The 19,345-nt window shown below is 43.5% G+C and overlaps 1 protein-coding gene across 4 annotated transcripts in view; it reads left to right on the top strand.

The window, feature by feature from the left end:
- The window catches only part of DIS3L2 (DIS3 like 3'-5' exoribonuclease 2), a 386,862-nt gene that overhangs the window by 134,197 nt on the left and 233,320 nt on the right, over positions 1 to 19,345 (top strand). For 3 of the 4 annotated variants that reach the window (XM_064286551.1, XM_064286549.1, XM_064286550.1), the window contains exons 7-8: positions 13,641 to 13,741; positions 17,571 to 17,818. In XM_064286551.1, coding sequence (XP_064142621.1) covers positions 13,641 to 13,741; positions 17,571 to 17,818 — 349 coding nt within the window. Of the gene's footprint in view, positions 1 to 13,640; positions 13,854 to 17,570; positions 17,819 to 19,345 lie in introns of those variants that run through there. The other variant, XR_010322206.1, reaches the window with a different exon arrangement.

Below are 19,345 nucleotides of genomic sequence, written 5' to 3'. Positions count from 1 at the left end.
CCCCCTTCATGGGAAGTGCCCCTGTTGAAGAGGTAAACCCAACCTGCCCCTGTACCCAGGGCCTTGGTTGGACCATGAGTGGACCCCTGGCCTAAGGAGAACCAACCCATTGATTGCCAATGACCAGCCAGAATATTTTTCTCTACAACTTGCGGTCTCTGGAGCTGAAACGTCCTATGGAGTTGGGGCTGGAAACAGGGTTAGTTATTAGGGAATAGAGACTGCTAGTAACCACAGACAGGGGCGTGTAGAGAACAGACTTGCAGGGAGGGGAGGGACCACTAAAAGAGGGAGGGGGAGAAGATAAGAGGAGGGTAGAGTAAGAGGAAGAGAAAAAAGAAGACAGAATGCGTGCCCTGGGCCTTGAAGGATGAGTGGTATTTGTCAGGGGAGAGAGCGTGAGGAATATTCTTGGTATAAACAGGGCACAGAGGTGGACGGTAGGTAGAGTAATACCTACAGTGGGAATAGTGTAGGAGGCATGGTGGGGAGTCTGGGGAGGAAGCTAGAAAAATAGGCCATAGGAAAGTTTTGCAGAGCTCTGCTAAGAGATCTGGGTGATGGAGAGTCATCCAAGGCTACTAAGGAGGGAGACTGAATGTTAAAAAGAAGGGAGAAATTGGGGCATAGCAGGGAACCACCTAAGACTAGTGAAGCTGAAAAACCTGGCTGAGAGCAATAGCAACTGGAATGCAGAAGAAGGGGTAGATTAGTGAGACATTTCAGAACTAAAAGTGACAGAGTTTGATGGTAGATCGTATATGGGACTTAGACAGTAGAGGATTCAAGAATAAGATTAGCTTGATGTCTAGCTTAGCAACCTTAAGTGTGCTGACATTCTTAAATTAGAAAAACAAGAAAAGAAGTCAGAACCCAAATTTAGGTTCTGATTATATGTTGAATTGGAATTACATGGGGGGGACGTTCAGGTAGTGACATCAGCAGACAGTTGGAAATAGAAGTATAAACCCAGAGGAGGATGCTGTGAGTTATAGATCTGATTATTATCAGTTGAAGTTATGGGATTACTAAGAAATCTGGGTGGTGGAGAGTCATCCAAGGCTGTTAAGGAAGGAGACTGAGTGAGATTACCCAGTAGACGGACCATGATTGGAATTACCTGAAGTGCTCATTGTCCAATAAAACCGGGGAACAAACTGGTAGATATGGAAAACTCAGGAGCAAGGATGGAGGATTGGGAAGTACCTCTGATAGAGATTTTCAAAGCCTTGTATAAGACCTAACAGAAAATTAATGTGGAAGTAGAAGAAAGTGATAGGCATTTTCAAGAAACAAAGGAATATTTCTCTTTCCTAAGTGGGTGTCAGATGACTGACCAAAGATTATTTTATTTAAAAAGATTTAATTCTCACAATTATTTAATCAACCTTTGTTCAGGGAGAGCCCCTCCACTGTTTTGGAAGAATGAATGGAAAGAGAAAAGTTCAGTTTGGTGTTTATTGAACATACAGTATGTCTGGGTGAACGGAATTTGCTACAGTTGGGGGTAGTTAATGTCTTCATCCCTACTTCCCTTCATCTGGGATCCTGAGCTCTGTTGTCTGTGCAGTTAATTTTCAGGTTGGTAGACTCCAGGAGAGGCTTTGGTGGCTCAGTGGTAGAGTTCTTACCTTCCATGTGGGAGACCTGGGTTTCACTCCCAGCCAACACACCTTATGCACAGCTACCAGCCATCTGTCGGTGGAGGCTTGTGTGTTGCTATGATGCTGAACAGCTTTCAGTAGAGCTTCCAGACTAGGAAGGACTAGGAAGCAAGGCCTGGTGGCCTGCTTCCAAAAATCAGCCAGTGACAACCCTGTGGGTCACACCTGTCTGGTCTATAACCGATCATGGGGATGGCACAGGACCAGGCAGCGTTTTGTTTCATCTTGCATGGGGTCACCATAAGTTGAGGACCAACTCTGCTGCAGTTAATAACAACAACAGGCCCTGGGAAGGGAAGGCCTAGTCAAGTAGCTTTCCCTTTTACATCCCTCTGGTCAGCATATAAGGAGCTCTGTGGGCACAGTGGTTAAAGCACTTGGCTGCTAACCAAAAGGTTGGTGGTTCAAGCCTACCAGCTACTCCATGGGAGAATGATGTGGCAGTCTGCTTCTGTAAAGATTTACAGCCTTGGGGCAGTTCTACTGTATCTTGTAGGGTTGCTATGAGTCAGAATCGACTTGATGGCAGTGGGTTTGTTTTTTTAGGGGGTCCGCATATGCCAGGTTTGCTCCGTTGAGTGACAACGTCTTTTTGTAACTCTGGTGTTTAATCTGCTTCCTTAGAGTCTCATGTATTTTCTCCCGTTAGGGACCCTTTCATTGACACTACACAGAACTACATGTAGCTACAGAGTCATCCTAGTGGCCTTGATTCTCCTTTGGATCACTCCAGATAATTCCAGTTCTCTCAGAGAACCATCAGCTAAATTTTTCAAGTCATGCAGCAACATGCCAGGGGAAATCTTTGCCCAACTAAAAGACTCAGAGTAATGGTGGATATAATCTGTTGGTACTTTCAAAAAGCTATTGAGAAAATTCCATCTAAGCCTATTAGGAAAAAAACAAAACAAAACAGAGTCGTGTGGCACTGGTTGGGGAGAGGGAACAAACAATTGCCCTATTCTGGCTATAGAAAGCCCACCATTAAGGACAGATCTTATTTAATATTTTATAATAGAAAATTGTCCCTGGTTTTCAGATAGTGCTTTAAAACAACAACAACAATAGTAATAATAATAAACCTAAAAAAAGAGTGTGTCACCCCTGTCCGTTTAAGTGGAACCAGCCTCCCACCCGGCACACCCTGTCACTAGTCCTCTGAATGAAAGCTCAGCTGCACAGTCACAGCCCCTCATTTCTGCTCCTCGGTTAGCCAACCCCCACCTGGCCAATCCCAAGACTCATTCACTTGGGCCAGAAGAATGCGATGGAGTCTGAAGTTGATAGACTTGATAGGCTTGACTCTGGCCTGACACTTGTCTGGGTCCTCCTATTTCAAGGACCCTTTGGTGCTTGCTTCTGCAGTCTAGACTACTGCACCTGGGCCCTACAGCTCACCTAGGCCTAGTGCACCTTTGGTTCCAGGTCTGACTGCTTCTTGGGTCCATCCTGGGGCAGGGGGCCAGAATCCTACCTGCCTGGCCAGCCTTGTTCCCTTCCCTCCCAGGGAAGAGGGATTCACCAAACTGTGGCAACACCCTTAGTTGAAAAAAGAATACTGAATAAGCACTTTCACCAGTCATTTTTACCTCTTAGTGCTTCCTTTTCCTTATTTGTGAGAAACCTTCTTAATGGATACCTGCCTTGACTCCTTCACAGGTTTTTGCATAAATCAAATGAGGTGATGGAAGGGGGAGCACCTTAAAGCATCACCTTCCATCCTGGGCATTTTCCAAACCATTTGTGAAGCCTGTTGCCTCATCAAGTAGCAAGTGTCTGGTGAGTCTCCCGCAGAGGTTCTCAGACCACCTGACGCCAGTGATGGGCATTCACAGCTCTCTGGCTGCCCTTGCCATTGGGGCTCTCCTGCCTCTCCAGCCTTGGCCCTCCCACCTGCCCACTCAAACCGTTGTTGTTGTTAGTTGCTGTCAAGTTGATTGTGACTTAAACCTTAGGTCTAGCCAAACTGGGCTTTTTATTGCTCCTAAGCCCTCTCTTCATTCTACTGCCCTTGTGTCTCTGTGCCTCCTCTTTCCTGCTGTGAATATTACTTATTCCCCATCTCCTCCTGTGAAGATTCCTCCCACTCTTCAAATGTCAACTGCATTTTAGATGTGTGTTAGTTTTTGGTAGCTAAGTAACAAATTGCTGCAAACTTAATGGCCTCAAACCACACATTTATTATCCCCCAGTTTCTGTGGGTCAGGAGTCTAGACACGGCTCCTCTGGGTCCTCTGCATCAGGGTCCCACAAGGCTGCAGTCCAGGTGTGTCGGTCGTCTGAAGGCTGAAACAGGGAGAGGTCAGCTTCCAAGCTCATGTGGTCATTGGCCAGATTCAGCTCTTTGTGGACTTTTGGACTGAGGGCCTCATTTCCTTGCTGGCTGTTGGCTGGAGGTTGCCCTCAGCTCCTTGTCACCTGGGGCTCTCTGTATGGCAGCTTGCGTCCTCAGATCTAGCAAGGGAGTCTGCTAGCAAGACAGAAGTTACAATCTGATATTACCTAATCATGGAAGTGACATCCACCACCTTTGCCATATTCTGTTGGTTAGAAGCAAGTCACAGGTCCTGCTCAGGCTCAAGGGCAGGGGACTGTACAAGGGCATGAATACCAGGAGGTGGGAGTCCCTCAGGGTCATCTTAGAGTCTGCTCACCGTAAGGTGTTTCCTCCACAAGCCTTTATGTACTTCACCAAGATGTGTGAGCTTTCCTTTCTGTGACCCTTCTTTATACCTAATGTTGTGGTTTACATTTCATGACTGGTAGTATTATGGTTGAATATTGTTTATCCCCCTCATTTAACTGTGTTTGCTTGTCTTTAATCCACTTGCAACCCCCCAACAGTATTTAGCGAACATATTGCAGAAGACTCCTCTTCCTTCCCTTGTTTGAAAGTAAAGAAGCACTGGATCAGTCTCTCTGCTGTTTAATACCTGAGGCCTCTTTCTCCACACAGCCTTATAGGGTCTGTTATAAAATCTTAAGATTTGCTAATTTGGCATCAAAAGCAATGAATCAGACATGTCTACATAACCTGGCTGGAGTGATCTGCCTTAGCCTGGTTCACTTTTAGAGTAAGAGCTTGTTCCCTTATTAAGGAGCAGCAGTTCTCCATCAAAGATGCTTCAAACATTAGCTGTTTTTGAGGGGAGCATTGTTCTGTTTTTGGGGGGGCCTGGTGGAACTCAGAAATGATGCACTCTATAAAAATCAACTTATTCCTCTTCTTTAAACTCTCTGGTTTCTTTTGTCATGGAATGACTACTTTTTCAGATCACAGCAAATGGATTGAAAAAGGACTGGCTCTTGGGGAAGCAGCATTTTAAATCTTTTCCTTTTGCCTAAGAAGTGGGCCAGATCTTACTATCCCTGTTAGAGATGTCTGATGGGGTGAAATGTCAACCGTGCTGTAAGAGGCTTGGATAAGAGATGTGTGTTTGACATACGTAGGATCACAGACTCAAAGCCTAGCAAAAATCATCTAGTCTAGCTCCTCATGCTGTGAATCCAGTCTCTACTTAATCCTCCACGATAGTTTATCACCTGTTCCATTTTTTGGAACTGTTGATAGGTCTTTTTTAGAAGGCAGGTGAAGAAATATCAGTCTGGTTTTAGTAAACTGTTTTGGTGTCGAAGTGATCACAGTAAGATGGTGAAGCTTGGCCCCTTTAAGAAAAACTCAGTTGGAAGTCAGCTTAAAACTTGGAGGAATCATTCATCTGTTGAGACAGATGCAGAATTAGTAACTGAAAGCCAGCTGTAGAGGGAAGCACATAAGTGTGTTATGTGCCTACATTCTGGGTCTTTGGGGACTCATGAGGCTAAAAGCCAATTAAAGCTTTAGTAGAGAGAAATTTAGAAGTGGTTTCTCCTGGGCGAGAGAAAGATTTGGAGCAGAGAGTGCTCAGAGAAAACAGGAGGTGTTGAAGGTATAATTAATACAGTTAACAGCAGGGGATAGGAATTAGTGCAAAGCCTCATCTGAGCAGGGATGCAGGTTTGGGCCCCAGAGCTGTGGCTCAGCCCTCGTGCTCAGGAACCTGAGGCTCCTGCCTGGCCAGCCTGATGGGGAGTCTGAGCAAATCCTGCCACTATGAGGACCTGCCTTCTTCATTCTCACCAGACTATAAATTACAACAAGGCTGGAAAATCAGATAGCAAGGGATTCTTTTCTTTTTTTTTCCACTTAATGCTTGGGTATTAGCTTCCTTTCAGTTCAGTTTATTCATCCTGTTACTCACTGTGTTAAGGCCTTCTTTCCCCTGTCTCTACCCATCTGTCTACTCTCAGATAATGTTTTCATCTAATTGATATTCCCAACCTCTATCCCAAGATCTAGAATCAGACCCCCAGCTTGCACAGAAGGCTTCATAATACTTACATTCCATTGTCATCCCAAACTCAACATGTGTTCAAAACAGAAATGACAGCTCTCCCAGCATCCATCATCTAGGCAGATCTTTCTCAGAAATCCTGTTTTCTTTTCCATTCCCACTTCCATCAAAGAAACAATGAAGTTGGCGTTTCTCCGTCCCTCCTTCTGCCTGAGGTTAATCCCTCCCACTTGGTCTCTGAATCCCATCCCTTCCTGCCCAGGGACCTCTCCCTTTCTTAATTGTGCCCACTTCAACCGCACCTTTACTGGCTCCTTCCCATCAGCAATTAACCATGTCCAGGCTTCCCTTATCTTAAAAAAATAATGTCCTGATTGTTCTTGCCCTCTCCGGCGTCCACCCCGCATTGCCTCCTCTCCCTCGCAGCCAGACTTCCTGAGCCTGTTCTGCACCCTCACCCCACAGTTCCATGCACAGAGTTCTTCTGGATTCTGTTGCCTTCAAGTCAGTCCTACCTCAGCCACCTGTGACCTTATCAATGAGGCCACGCTGCTGACCACGCTCTCCCTGTTGAAGTGCATGCTTGCTTGGCTTCAGTGACCCCCACACTAGCCTGACTTTTCTCCTGCCTCTTCGATTACACCTCAGTTTCCTTTGGAAGCTTTTCTGCTTCTGCTTTTCTTTAATGGTAGTGTTTGTCACTGTTCTGTATTAGGATCTCTTCCCTTGGAGTTCTGAACAATCCCCGAGGGAGCCAGCCCATGCATTCATTTGCTCTTTGTACATATCCAATCCAGACCTTTCTCTTAAGTACCAGATGTAATATCTAACAACTGAAACTCAGCAAGTCTCAGCCTGGACTTACACCTACCTTTGCTCACCAGAAGATGACTGGAATCAAGAACTAAGAGGGCATTGTAGATTTGACCAGCAGGAATGGGGGACAGAAATCATAGCCCAGATTTTCAAAAGAAACTGGGATCTCAAAGGGCTACACTATCAGGATGAGGATAAACCTGAAACATACTAGCTTTCACATGGAATTGCCACCCAGGTTCAAGCTGATTTGGTCAACTAAAGAATCTAGAGCCTTGAGTAGGTTTAAAGAGTGATTGTGGTTCTGGGCATCTGGCAAAATCAAGTTTAAATTCTCTCAAAAGGAAGATTTCTTCAATCTAGGCCTCAAATTATTCGGTCACCAGTGCATAATGTAACCAGGTACTCAAGGAAAACAGACTCCAGGGCAAGAACAATCAGAAACCACAAACATCAGAAACAGACCTGCAAAAATGTCATCAGTTGTTAGAGTCATCACAGTCTACAAAACTACTCTGTTTCCTATGTTTAAAGAAATAAAATATAAGTTTGAAAATAGCTGCAAGGAATAGAAACTATGAAAAGTAACGAAGCAGATTGGAAAAGGAACCACATAAAGCTTCTAGAAACACATGTTACAGCAATGGAATTGAAAACTCAGTGAATGCGAAAAAGTATATATTGAAGTAAATAGTAGTTTGAAGAAGAAAAATTAGTGGATAGGTTTAACAGCAGATTGGAAAAAGCTGAAGAGAAAATTAATAAACTAGAAGACAGGTAAGAAAAAAACCTATCCAGAATATAGGGGAACAAAGACAATACAGCGGAGAAGCCAAGAGACCTACAAAGTAAGAGTACCAAAAACCAAACCAAACCCATTGCTGTTGAGTCAATTTGGACTCACAGTGACCTTATAAGACAGAGTGGAACTGCCCCACAGGGCTTCCAAGGAGTGGCTGGTGACTTCGAACTGCCAACCTTTCAGTTAGCAGCTGAGCTTTTAACCGCTGCACTGCCAGGGCTCCAGGGAACATGATAAAACCAAAAAGACCAAACCTGTTGGTAAGCAGTCAAGATCTTAACTACTGCCCCATCAGGGCTCCAGAGGATAAAGTAATAAGGTCTAAATAAGTTCAATTAAAATTCTAGAAAGAGATGAGAAAGAAATTGGACAAAGGTGAAACTTGAAAAGGTAATGGCTGAGATTTTCCATAACAAGTGAGATGCCAATCCACAGATTTAAGAAGATCAATGATTGCGAAGTAGAATTAAAAAAAAGAAAAAAATTCAAACCTGGATAGATCTAGGTGAAACTACAGAAAACCGAAGGCAAAGAGAAAAATTTTAAAGCAGCTAGAGAAAAAAGATTATCTTCAAGGGTACAATAAACTGTTGACTTCTCATCACATATTATTCTGATTGTGTTATTCTACACTTAAAATTTCCAATGGCTCCCCACCTCCAGAATATAAAATACAGTCTCTTCAGCACGTCATATGCAGCTGTTCTTGATCTGGTCCCTGACATCTGTTTAGGCACATAGAGCCTTCCTGCCTTTCAGATTACTCTTGGTTATATGCCTTCACACGTGCTGTTCCCTTTTTGGAATGGTCCCCATCCCCATCCACCTGGCTGGCTCCTACTCAGCCTTCCTATCTTCAGATCAGGGTTGGCTGCTCTGTCAAAGTCTGCTTGACTCCTTTCTCATTGCCCTTGGGCAAGTCACTGGCACCATGGGCTTTAAATATTTGTTTTCATCTTTGTCTCATTTCTATCACATGAGCTCTCTGAGGACACCTAAATGTTATCTTAATGTAGGTCTCCAGTGATTCTTCCCACAATGCTTCAACTCCTGCTTGCGTGGAGAACAGGCTACTACAGGCAGCACCAGGATTCCTGTGCGTACTCTTTGACTGGCTGTGAGATTCCAGTTAAGTGATTCTGCCTCTTCATGACCTGTTTCCTCAGTGAAACTGAAATAATGATACACGTTTTACATACAGTATAACCTTGTGGTGTGGGTCAAATGAGGTAATGCCAGTGAACTTGCTTTGAAAACACGATTTTATTCCACAGTGTTAGATTCATTTCCAAGTGGGAGACTCTCTGGGCTGGGGATTTTGTGAAGAAGAGAACTCATTGATGGCCCCTCAAGACAGCCTCCCTGAGCCTTGGCCCTGGCAGGAGCCAGATGTTGGGGCCTAGGGTGACTGTCAGCACTCACCACGCCTGGCAGCCTTGCAGTGTGGCAAAATACTATTAACAGCGACTGTTCCCTGTGTCTGATAGGACTTAGGTGGTCATGTCTACATTTCATCACGGGAGGGGCCCATCAAAAAGAAGTTTTACTGGTTGGTTCATTTTGAGAGATCTGAAAGGGACATATTTTTGTTTACAAATGTATATTACAGTTTTCATTGAGCTCTTGTTGGAAACTGGAAATTTCCACGACCGTTCTTTCAGAGATGGAAAAGGCTTGGATTTGTCACAGTTTGTCACTCTTAAAATTAATTGAATAGATTGAAACACACTTTTGTGCCCAATTTCTTGCTTCTTCCTCATTGCCCCCGCTAGTCTCACAGTCGAAGCCTCTGAAAAATTTTGGCAGAGTTGAAATGTGTTAAAAGTCATCGAACTTGTCAGCAGTCAGTCTGTTGTGTTTATGTCAGATGGCCAAATGAGAATCATTTTTCTTAGCAAAATAAGGTATTGGGTTTTACTTGCTGGATGTAAGGGGCAATGCCAGCTTCGTCAGACAATGCCATTTTACTTCTTAAATGTAGAACAAAAGTTTCCCATCATTTATAGAAAAAGATTAGGATTTCACTGGACTTTTCTTCCTAGAATGTTTCTCAAGGAATATAATGAATGGTTGTCTGTATTAGTAGCATGTCTAATATTCAGAAAACTCTTGCATTTAGATGAAGAATTTGGTAGTCACTAGTTCTAGAATTATTTGAACTAGAAGGGACCAGCTGTGCTTCAGTGTGGCAAAACTGAAGACTGCAGGATGCTCAACCTTTCCTCCCTTTGAAGATGTCCAGCAACTATTCTAGTCTTTCATCACAGAGTTTTATTGCTCCATCAAAGCATACTTCCTGATATTCAGTCAAAAGCATCCTTAATTTAAGTTCATTTTTTCTCATGTTAAGTCTTCATAGCCATGAAGACATATTGAGCAGGTTTCTTCTCAGAAATATCTCTCACATCTTGTTTCTGTTCCCCTCCCTGCTGCTGTCTTCATTCAGGTTCTGATTACATCTTGCCTAGACAGTGACCCCAGCTTTCTGACAGCTCTGTGGCTATTGTCTGTCCACTCCAGTGTGCTACCGAATGCATAGCCCTTACATACAGATGTGGTATATAACTCTCAAGAGAAAAATTCCCTTGGCCTTTTTAAGGCCTTACGAGATAGTGTCCAAGCTTGTCAATTTCATCATCTGGACCTGTATGTTAGAGAATATGTTCTGCTCAGAATAGCATTAAATCCTAAAATATCAATAGCTTAAGCAAGAAGGAAATTTATTTCTGCCTCACATAAAAGAGATAGGCAGGCAGGGCTTGTAGGACAGCTCCGCAGTCTGCAGGCTCATTCTGTCATGGTGCTCTGCACAGGAGAAAACACATTTGGCCTGTGGCTTCATGGCCCAAGATGAATGCTTGGGGTCCAGCAGTCACATCCACATTCCAGCCAGCAGGAAGGAGGACGGAGGAAAGGCTGGGCCTCCTCCCTTTAAGAACATTTCTTTGAAGTCACTCACAACACTTTCATCTGCATCTTATTGGCTAAAACTTAGACACAGAGGCCACTCCTAGTTGCAAGAAGGCTGGGTCGTCTTTTAACTAGAACTCCAGATTTTCACCTCCTCCTCTAGTCTTTCCTAGATGCTGCCACCAACTTGGTTGTAGATGGCAGAAAGCTGGAAATAACCCTTCTTATGTCTAATAATCCTTAAGCTCTCATATTTCATTCCCACTAAGTCTGTCGTTCAACTCCAAAATATGTCTTCACGTGACCCTTGGAATTGCACCCCAGTGCCTACATCATGGAGCTCTCCGGTCGTGCCTGGGCTCCTGCAGTGGCTCTTAGCTGCTGTCCTTACAGCTTGTTTTAGCCCGCTCGCATCTCGCCTGGGGTAGTGTCGCTTTCTTGCACAAAATCTTAAGCCATCTTCCCATTGCAGTTAGGTTTAAGTTCACAATTTTTATCATGCCCTGCATGTCCCCATCTGACTTGACTCGGGTCTACCTCTTGGTCTTGTGTGCTGCCTGGCTCATTCTTGCTCACTGCGTTCCGGCCACATGATCTTTCTGTTTCTTGATTTTGCCAAGAACGCCCCACCTCTGTCTTTCCCACGTGCCATTTCCCACCTGGGATCTTTCTCCCACTTCTTCACTCCTACACGGACCAGAGTCCTAAATGTCGCCTACTCAGAGGCCTTCCCTGACCTCTAATCTAAATCACGTGTGTTCTCCCCTGCCTCTGTGAGGCCGCTCTTTCCACCTCAGCATTCATCACAACTGTAATTGCATATTAATCAGTTATTTAATCTCGCCCCCACATTAGACTCTGTTCCGTGAGGGCAGGGACTGTGTTTCTTTTCATCACCACTGAATCCTCAATGCCCAGAGCTCAGTAAATACACGAGAAGTAGACAAACAAATGATCTTGTGATTAAGCTATCTGTGATTAAATAATGTGCTAGATCCCCTTATTAAACTGACAGCTTTGTTATTGGTAAGACGTAGTTGTTGGAAGCCTGTTAAGGTGATTGACCTTTCTTCACGTTCCTTGATCGTACCTATGATCATGCTCCCTTGCAAGGCCGTAAACTTCAGTGTAACTTACTAGGATGCATCTTTGTCCGAACAAAGCTTTATTTCTGTCAGGATTTCCTTATGCGCCCAGAACACGAGAAAGTCACGTTCAGGTGTGAGATCTGGAAACCAGGACTGGGCTCACTTCCCTGGCTTGCCCCTTTTTTTGGCTGTAGCCTGACATATCCTTTGGAACAGAAGGCTGGCTTTATGTCGGGCTGGAATCTGAAGCAAGTCATCAAAGGCGGAGTCATCAGCAGTTGTCTAAGAAAGGTGCCTGCCCAGGGTTGGGGCTGCCTTGGACAAACCAGCCCTCTCACTACCTTCTTGAGTTGTACAGCACAAATATTGAATATCTAGATAGGGTGTACTTGTTCATGACAATTCTATTCTCCCATTCTTTCCTTGGAGCCCTGGTGGCACAGTGGTTAAGTGCTCCGGCTGTTAACCAAAAGGTCAGCAGTTTGAATCCACCAGCCGCTCCTTGGAAACTCCATGGGACAGTTCTGCTCTGCCCTGTAGGGTTGCTGTGAGTTGGAATGGGTGTTCCTTCTGTAATTACCTTGTTCTGGAGAACACATTGCCACAGAATGTTATAGAACGGATCAACAACGAACGTGAGGTGGGGTTTTTTTTCCCCCTTAAGATTATAAAAGATGTTCCGGAAGCATCTGATGACTTTGGAACCCTGAACATGTCTCAAATAAAAGATTTTACTTTTTGTTTATTTTCATTTGTTGTGCTTTAAGTGAAAGTTTACAAGCTAAGTCAGTTTCTCATACAAAAACTTACACACACCTTGCTGTGTCCTCCTAGCTGCCTTCCCCCTAATGAGACAGCATGTTCCTCCTCACCGCCCGTGTCCGTTCAGCCAGTTCCTGTCCCCCTCTGTCTTCTCAAAAGATTTTACTTTTTCGCAGATAGGGTGATTGACGATGGGAAAGTTTTTGTGTTTTTCCTTTTTGGAAAACAATGAGAATTCTGCTTTCGGCGGGCACTTTGGTAGGTAAATGATTTCAGCGTAGATGGAAAAGCAAGCAGTTGATCATTCTGAAGCCCCAGTAGGTCAGATCATGTCAGTGTTTCCAGAATACGCCCAGAACGGTCAAAGTTGGCTTTTAGCTGAGCCTTCGCTAAGAGGCAGCCAGTCCTGAAAGGATTTATTTATTTATTTTGGCCTTTGGTTACGTCTAAATGATGATAAGTATGAGTCTCCCTGAGCTGTCTGGAGAGGGTCCCACATGAATTGATTGTGGCCCTTAGAATCCAGAAACTCCAATGTAGTTGGATGAGTTTTTTTTTTCTTGGTGTGTGCGGGGAATCTAATGTAACAAAAGAAAATACAAAATATTAAATGTTCAAAAGTGTGTAATTTGCTGCTTGTGTTCTTGAGGGTTTTTAATACCTCTGGTCCAGAGCCTAACTGCCTCTTTACTGGGGAGATGTGGTTTCCGTTTCTTGGGTGAATGTGCATTTTATAAGTGTTTTTTAAAAAAGGAAATTAAACATTAAAAGACTTTAAGTACTTTACTCTTTATATAATGTCACTATGAAAAGCCAGGAAAATCAGGGTTGGGTTTTTTTTTTTAATTTATTTAATAAATATAATCTATTTTCCACCATTTTGTTTGTAATGGCTGGTCCCAAAGTACTTTAGAAGTTAACATTGGATTTTGTTTTATTTCAGCAGATGTGCATAATAAATTAATGTATCTCTGTTCTTCGTTGTGGGCTGGGGCAGTGTTTAATAACACGGAGTTTTTTGGCATTTTGGCACACAGACGATTTAGTTTAATTCCACATGGATTTATATTCTCCATGTGTAAGATGCTTATTAGCACATGAAGAATGTTAACTAGATAAACCGTGGCCTGCTGAGGCGAAGGCTGCATGGTGAGCATTAATGCAGGTATGTGACGTGATTGATCTTAGCCACTTCACTTAGATATGCATCTAATAGATTCCTCCTTTTCTCTCCTTCTTTCTCTGTTTTCTCTCTTTAATTTAGGAGGAGAGAATGCTGGGGCAGCAGTTACAAAAGAGGAGAACACCTTCACATCACAAGACCCAAGAGCTTCCCCAGAGAAGTCCTTGCAAAAATCAGCAAAGGTCATTGCCGACAGATTTTCTCCACTTCTCCAAGTGGCTGTCAGCTGAGCTGCTTGTCCCAGGCCCCTCATGTGAGGCAGTCAGGACTGGAGGTGGTCAGTTCATCAGAAAAGTCAGTGGAAGCAGGGAGTCATACAAAGCGAATTTTGTAAAATAACCTTAAACATACAAACATATCTTCCTTTGCCTATCTTTGGATAAAGACCCAGGGGCTTTTCTTTGGGTGTGGCCTTGTGGATTGGAGCTCTGCATCCTCCTTCTTGCTTAAACCACATTCATAATGTGGCATCTCTTGGTAGTCAGAGTGAGACTTTAGATACTGGTGAAGTCTTATGAATGTGGACGGCTCCTAGATTTTTACACATTTTGGATCTACTTCTTTTATTGTTGTCATGTCCATTTATATTTCAAAAGTAAATTTTTAATAATTGAATTTTTTTTTCAAAAACATTCAATTTGGTTATCATAGGAACTGTCTCTTGCACTCCTGTTTTATCGTTTTGTGTAATTCAGCTTTATTTCTTAATAATATATGCTGTTGGCATATTCCAGTGTGGCGTCAAACTGCTGGTTCTGGCTGCACAGAGAGCTCGTGGTAGAAGAAGTGCAAAGACAGGGTGTTCGGTGGCATCACGGCATGGGGCTTTGTGTACCAGAGGCATCCGCCTGCGTGTTTACCTGGGAATGCAGTCTGGTCACTTAATCCAACTAGTTAAGAGAGCGTTTCCTGCGTCTTGACATGAGGAGTTTTTAAATGATATTACAGATACGTTACCCTGATTGCTGCCCAGTTACCTAGCTCTTTCTTTCAATAAGCATTTTGCATATTAAGCTCATTCAGGCAACATGCTCGCTGGCTCACAGACCTGTTTTATTTGACCTGTGCAGTATTTTAAAATTTTAACTTAGTAGCTTACATAAAAACAAAAAACTTTTCTGCCCTTGCCTGTCAAAACAAAACACCTGGCAACACTGGGCCACATTCCTAAAGGACTTTAGTCAGTCATGGCTGAGTAGAGGCCGCCCTCTGCAGATGGAACGTGCATTCTCCTACTTGCTAGTGCCCCCGGTGGCACCCTTTCTCTCTTTTTCCCCCCACCCGGCCCATGTTGGTATTTCAGGATGTGATTCCTGGTCTAGAGCAGGGAGTGGCAAACTCTGGCCCCTGGGCCAAAGTCAACTCACTCCCTGGTTTTATGTGGCCCCCATCCTAATAACGATTTTTACATTTTTAAATGATTGGGAAAAAAATAAAAGAAAATTATATAAAACTTAAATTTCAGTATCTGTAAATAAAGTTTTATTAGAACACAGCCAGGCTCACTCGTTTATGTATTGTCTGTGGAAGCTTTCATGTTACCACAGCAGAGTCGGGTAGTTGCCACAGAGACTGTATGTGCACTGCCGCTCAGCACACTACAAATCTCAGTGCTACGGTGACAAGGCAGGAGCACTTCAAGTACCATTCTTGTCACCATATTGTGACATTTTGTTATTATTTTTTATTACCACTGCATACTCGTCAAAACAAGAAGAGTGAACTTTGAATGTCACACTTTTAAGGTGCAATGAAATATGGATTCTTTTGTCAGTCAAACCAGGTAAAGCATTGTGTGTTGTTAGGCAGTGACACTATAGCTGTGCTAAAAACAATACAGTATATGTGGACATTGCCAAACTACGTGCTGTCTTCACAGTATTCCCAACTCATAGCAAAGCAACACCTAGGAAAATTAGAAAACTTAAAAGGTGAAAAGAGGAAGGTAGACTGGAGTCGGAATTGACTCGGTGGCACTGGGTTTCTGGGTAGACTGGTTAGGGATCCCTGGAATGGAGGAGCAACTTAGCCACAGGAGTCTCTCGAGTACAATGAAGAAGTTTCCGTCTAATCTTCAATTAGAAGTGATTAATTGGTCATGTAATGACAGGCTTAAAAAGGCAAATATAAAGAGGAGAGTCTAATAGAATTCTATACATGCCTTCTGTGTGATAAACGTACTCAATTAAAATCATGTGCTTGTAGATTAATATCGATATTTGGCAGTACCTATCTATGTGAATGGAAACCCCGGTGGCGTAGCGGTTAAGTGCTACAGCTGCTAACCAAGAGGTTGGCAGTTGAAATCTGCCAGGCACTCCTTGGAAACTCTGTGGGGCAGTTCTACTCTGTCCTGTAGGGTCACTATGAGTTGGAATCGACTCGACAACAGTGGATTTGTTTTGTTTTTATCTATGTGAACAGGAGCCCTGGTGGCATAGTGGTTAAGAGCTTGGCTGCTAACCAAAAGGTTGGCAGTTTGAACCCACCAGCTGTTCCTTGGAAACCCTATGGGGCAGTTCTACTCTGTCTTATAGGGCCGTTATGAGTTGGAATCAACTCGGCAGCATGGATGTTTTTAATCTACGTGAACGAGCGTTTTCTAAGGTGAAATTTGTAAAATCTCTTTATAGATCAGCATTACCATGTGGATGTTTGCAATCAGTTTTGATGATAGGAACACTAAACCTCAAGCTAGCAAGATGTTACCCCCCCAAAAACGAATTCCGTTCTTCTTGTTAGTATACTTGTATAACAAAAATGTGTACTCAGTATTATTACATTTTGAATTTCAGCAATAAAAAGATTGTGGAAATTTGTTTTCTCTTGTTACATATCTGTATAATATCCTTGATTTTGCCCTTTGGCCACCAAAGCCTAAAATATTTACCCTTTGCCTTGTTACTGAAGATGTCTGCCAATCCCTGGTCTAGAGGAAGACACAAGCCTGTGAACAGTTACAATAAGATAAATACAGTGCTTTAGTGCAAACCCTGGTGGCATAGTGGTTAAGAGCCATGGCCGCTAACTGAAAGGTCAGCAGTTCGAATCCACCAGGTGCTCCTTAGAAACTCTGTGGGGCAGTTTTACTCTGTCGTATAGGGTCTCTGTGAGTCGGAATTGACTCCAAGGCAGTGGGTTTGGTTTTGGTTTAGCAGAAGTATACACAAGGTATTATGAGAGCACAGAGGTGAGAGTTCATTTGGAAAGGGGGGAGGAGTTGAAGCCAAAGACTGTATCAGGAGAAAACACAGTCCAGGAAGAAGCTTCCCAGGGTGGGTGTGGGAGAAGACCCACCTGCTTCAAGAATGCTTCTTTCTCTCTCTGTGGGAATAGCATATGCATGTAGGGTGTGGAGGCCTGACCCTTCACCTGGTCAAATGGAAGGCAGGGTTTAATCTTGGAAAGAAGGAAGGCTAAATATTTCTCTTTCGAAGACATTATAAAGAAGAGTAGTAATTTATTTACATTCAATAATATTTTGAAAAGCAACTGCTATTTTGTTCATGTGAAATACTTCGATTGATCACATGAGATAAAATGAATTGCAAAACACGTACCTAACTTCCCTGCTGGAATTTTACACATCTTAAAACATAGATAACGGCTGAAAAGCACTTTCATCTCATTCACCCATGCATTGCAGAGTGTTTTCTTGGGTTTAATGGCGCAGTGGTTAAGAACTCAGCTGCTAACCAAAAAATATTAGCAGTTCGAATCCGGCAGCCACTCCTTGGAAACCCTATGGGACAGTTCTACTCTGTCCCATAGGGTTGTTGAGAGTCAAAATTGACTCAAAGGCAGTGGGTTTTGTTTTGCTTATATGCTTACTGGACACTTAAGTTGTTGCAGCTTAAATATGGATTACTTGGTCACAGAGCATCACTGGGAGCTGCTTAATTTTGACCTAGAAAAGCTGTTGGACCAGCTACTTGATAGAATAGTACCCTGCTGACTTCTCCCAACTGTTCTGTGGATAAACAATATTGACCATATCTTTGGTGTTTTCAGGTAGTTTACATCTTGGAGAAAAAACATTCCCGGGCAGCAACGGGCCTCCTCAAGCTCTTGGCTGACAAGAATAGTGAGCTGTTTAGGAAATATGCCCTGTTTTCCCCCTCGGACCACCGAGTGCCTAGAATTTATGTTCCTCTCAAAGACTGCCCCCAGGACTTCGTGACCCGGCCTAAAGACTATGCCAACACACTGTTCATCTGCCGTATTGTGGACTGGAAGGAGGACAGCAATTTTGCCCTGGGGTAGGTGATCTCTGGCAAGCTAAACTGTGGGTCCCTGGCAGAACTCAGTTTAGGTGGCTTGTAAGTAACTCTTTTTCCTATTAAAGCATGGTACTTAACATATTTTGGTCCTGGCTTTTCAGCAATTACCCTTAGCTATCACCTCAAGTCAAGTGGTCATGTATAGGTTCTTGAGTAGCCAGGCGATTACCATTTGTTTTTGTATTTCGGTATGAAATACAAGCACATTGTGAGCCCTGCTTATGTCCTGTTCTGTCGTGAATCCCATCTGTTCATGTGTACCACATTCATTGCCTCAGACAGAGCCCTCTTTTCAGACTCTAGTGGTAAAATATAAAAGTATATTTAGGGGTCCCCAGTCTCCTTTGCTTTAAAATGTGAATATGAAGGTAGCTTTGAATGATTTGCCTTTTTGATGTTGCTCATCAGAGGTTTCACCTGTGGCATTAAAAATTAAGTTACCCCGCTGTAAGCAGGAAGGGGTACACTGTTTCCCTGGAAGCTGCTAGAAACCACTGTAATCTAAATTATGGATTACAGAGCATCATGGATGGCCACTTCATGTAGAGCTGAAGAAGCTGCTGGACCCAGTATGTGAGAGATGCTACACATGCCGGTGTTTATTTTAAAGAAAAGCAATATTGGATTTTAACTATATCTTTAGCTGTTTATTATTGATGGTATCTGGTTCGTGTTTCACAAGAAACAGAAATAAAACAATATGAGCTAGAGAAGAGTTTGTTGTGACGTTTGCCTTTAGGCCAGTGTGGTGACCTGCTGGTTGGTCATCTAGCTTATGCAGGATGGACCCTCTGGGAATGTTCTCTGGCTCTGAAGGCCAGCACTGAGTGGATGGCCCAGGTGTGCTTTTATCAGGTTTAGTCTATACTTCACTTTACACAACTAGTGAGGTAAGCCAAGTCAAGTCTGTGTGTCATACCCAAGGCAATTTAAGAAACCCTACCCTGTGCCACTTTTTCAGTCGTATTATGATTGGTGTGACGGGTGTGACCTCAGAGCTGCTTAGGGGCAGTTACACTTCCTTTTCTGCTCTCAAGTAGTGTGATTGCAGTGTCATCATTTTTAAGCCTAACTGGGTAAGCCTAAGAGACATTAACGCCTTGAGCCCTAAATAGACCTTTCTCAGAGGCTTTCCAGTTTCTCACCGTCAAATCAAAAGGCCCGATAATGGCCGTGCCGCGCTGCCCCTGTTGATTGTGCTCTCCACACTCTGGCCATGGAAAGGGAAGACTTTCACATCCAACCCGGAAAAGCCAGCCTGTCTTTCATGCGCCTATCTGCCAGATCCCATTGTGCACACTTGATTGGACCGCTTCCTTAGTTTTTAAGCGGTAAGGGTGTAGTCAGGAAATCTTCATGGGGTGAGCTGCTCTCATTACTTGAATGGCCTCCCCGGTCCTTTTCACAGCTGAGTTATTACTTCATCAGATACCTTATGGGTCAAGTACAGCAACAGCAACAACAAGAGTTAGGCCTTTGAAGCAGCAAGCACATTTGCCTCATCTA

Source organism: Loxodonta africana, chromosome 6 (genome assembly GCF_030014295.1).
Source record: "Loxodonta africana isolate mLoxAfr1 chromosome 6, mLoxAfr1.hap2, whole genome shotgun sequence".
In the NCBI taxonomy this organism is placed as follows: domain Eukaryota; kingdom Metazoa; phylum Chordata; class Mammalia; order Proboscidea; family Elephantidae; genus Loxodonta; species Loxodonta africana.
The sequence above is the reverse complement of the archived record's forward strand: the minus strand, read 5'-3'. Positions and strand labels throughout refer to the sequence as shown.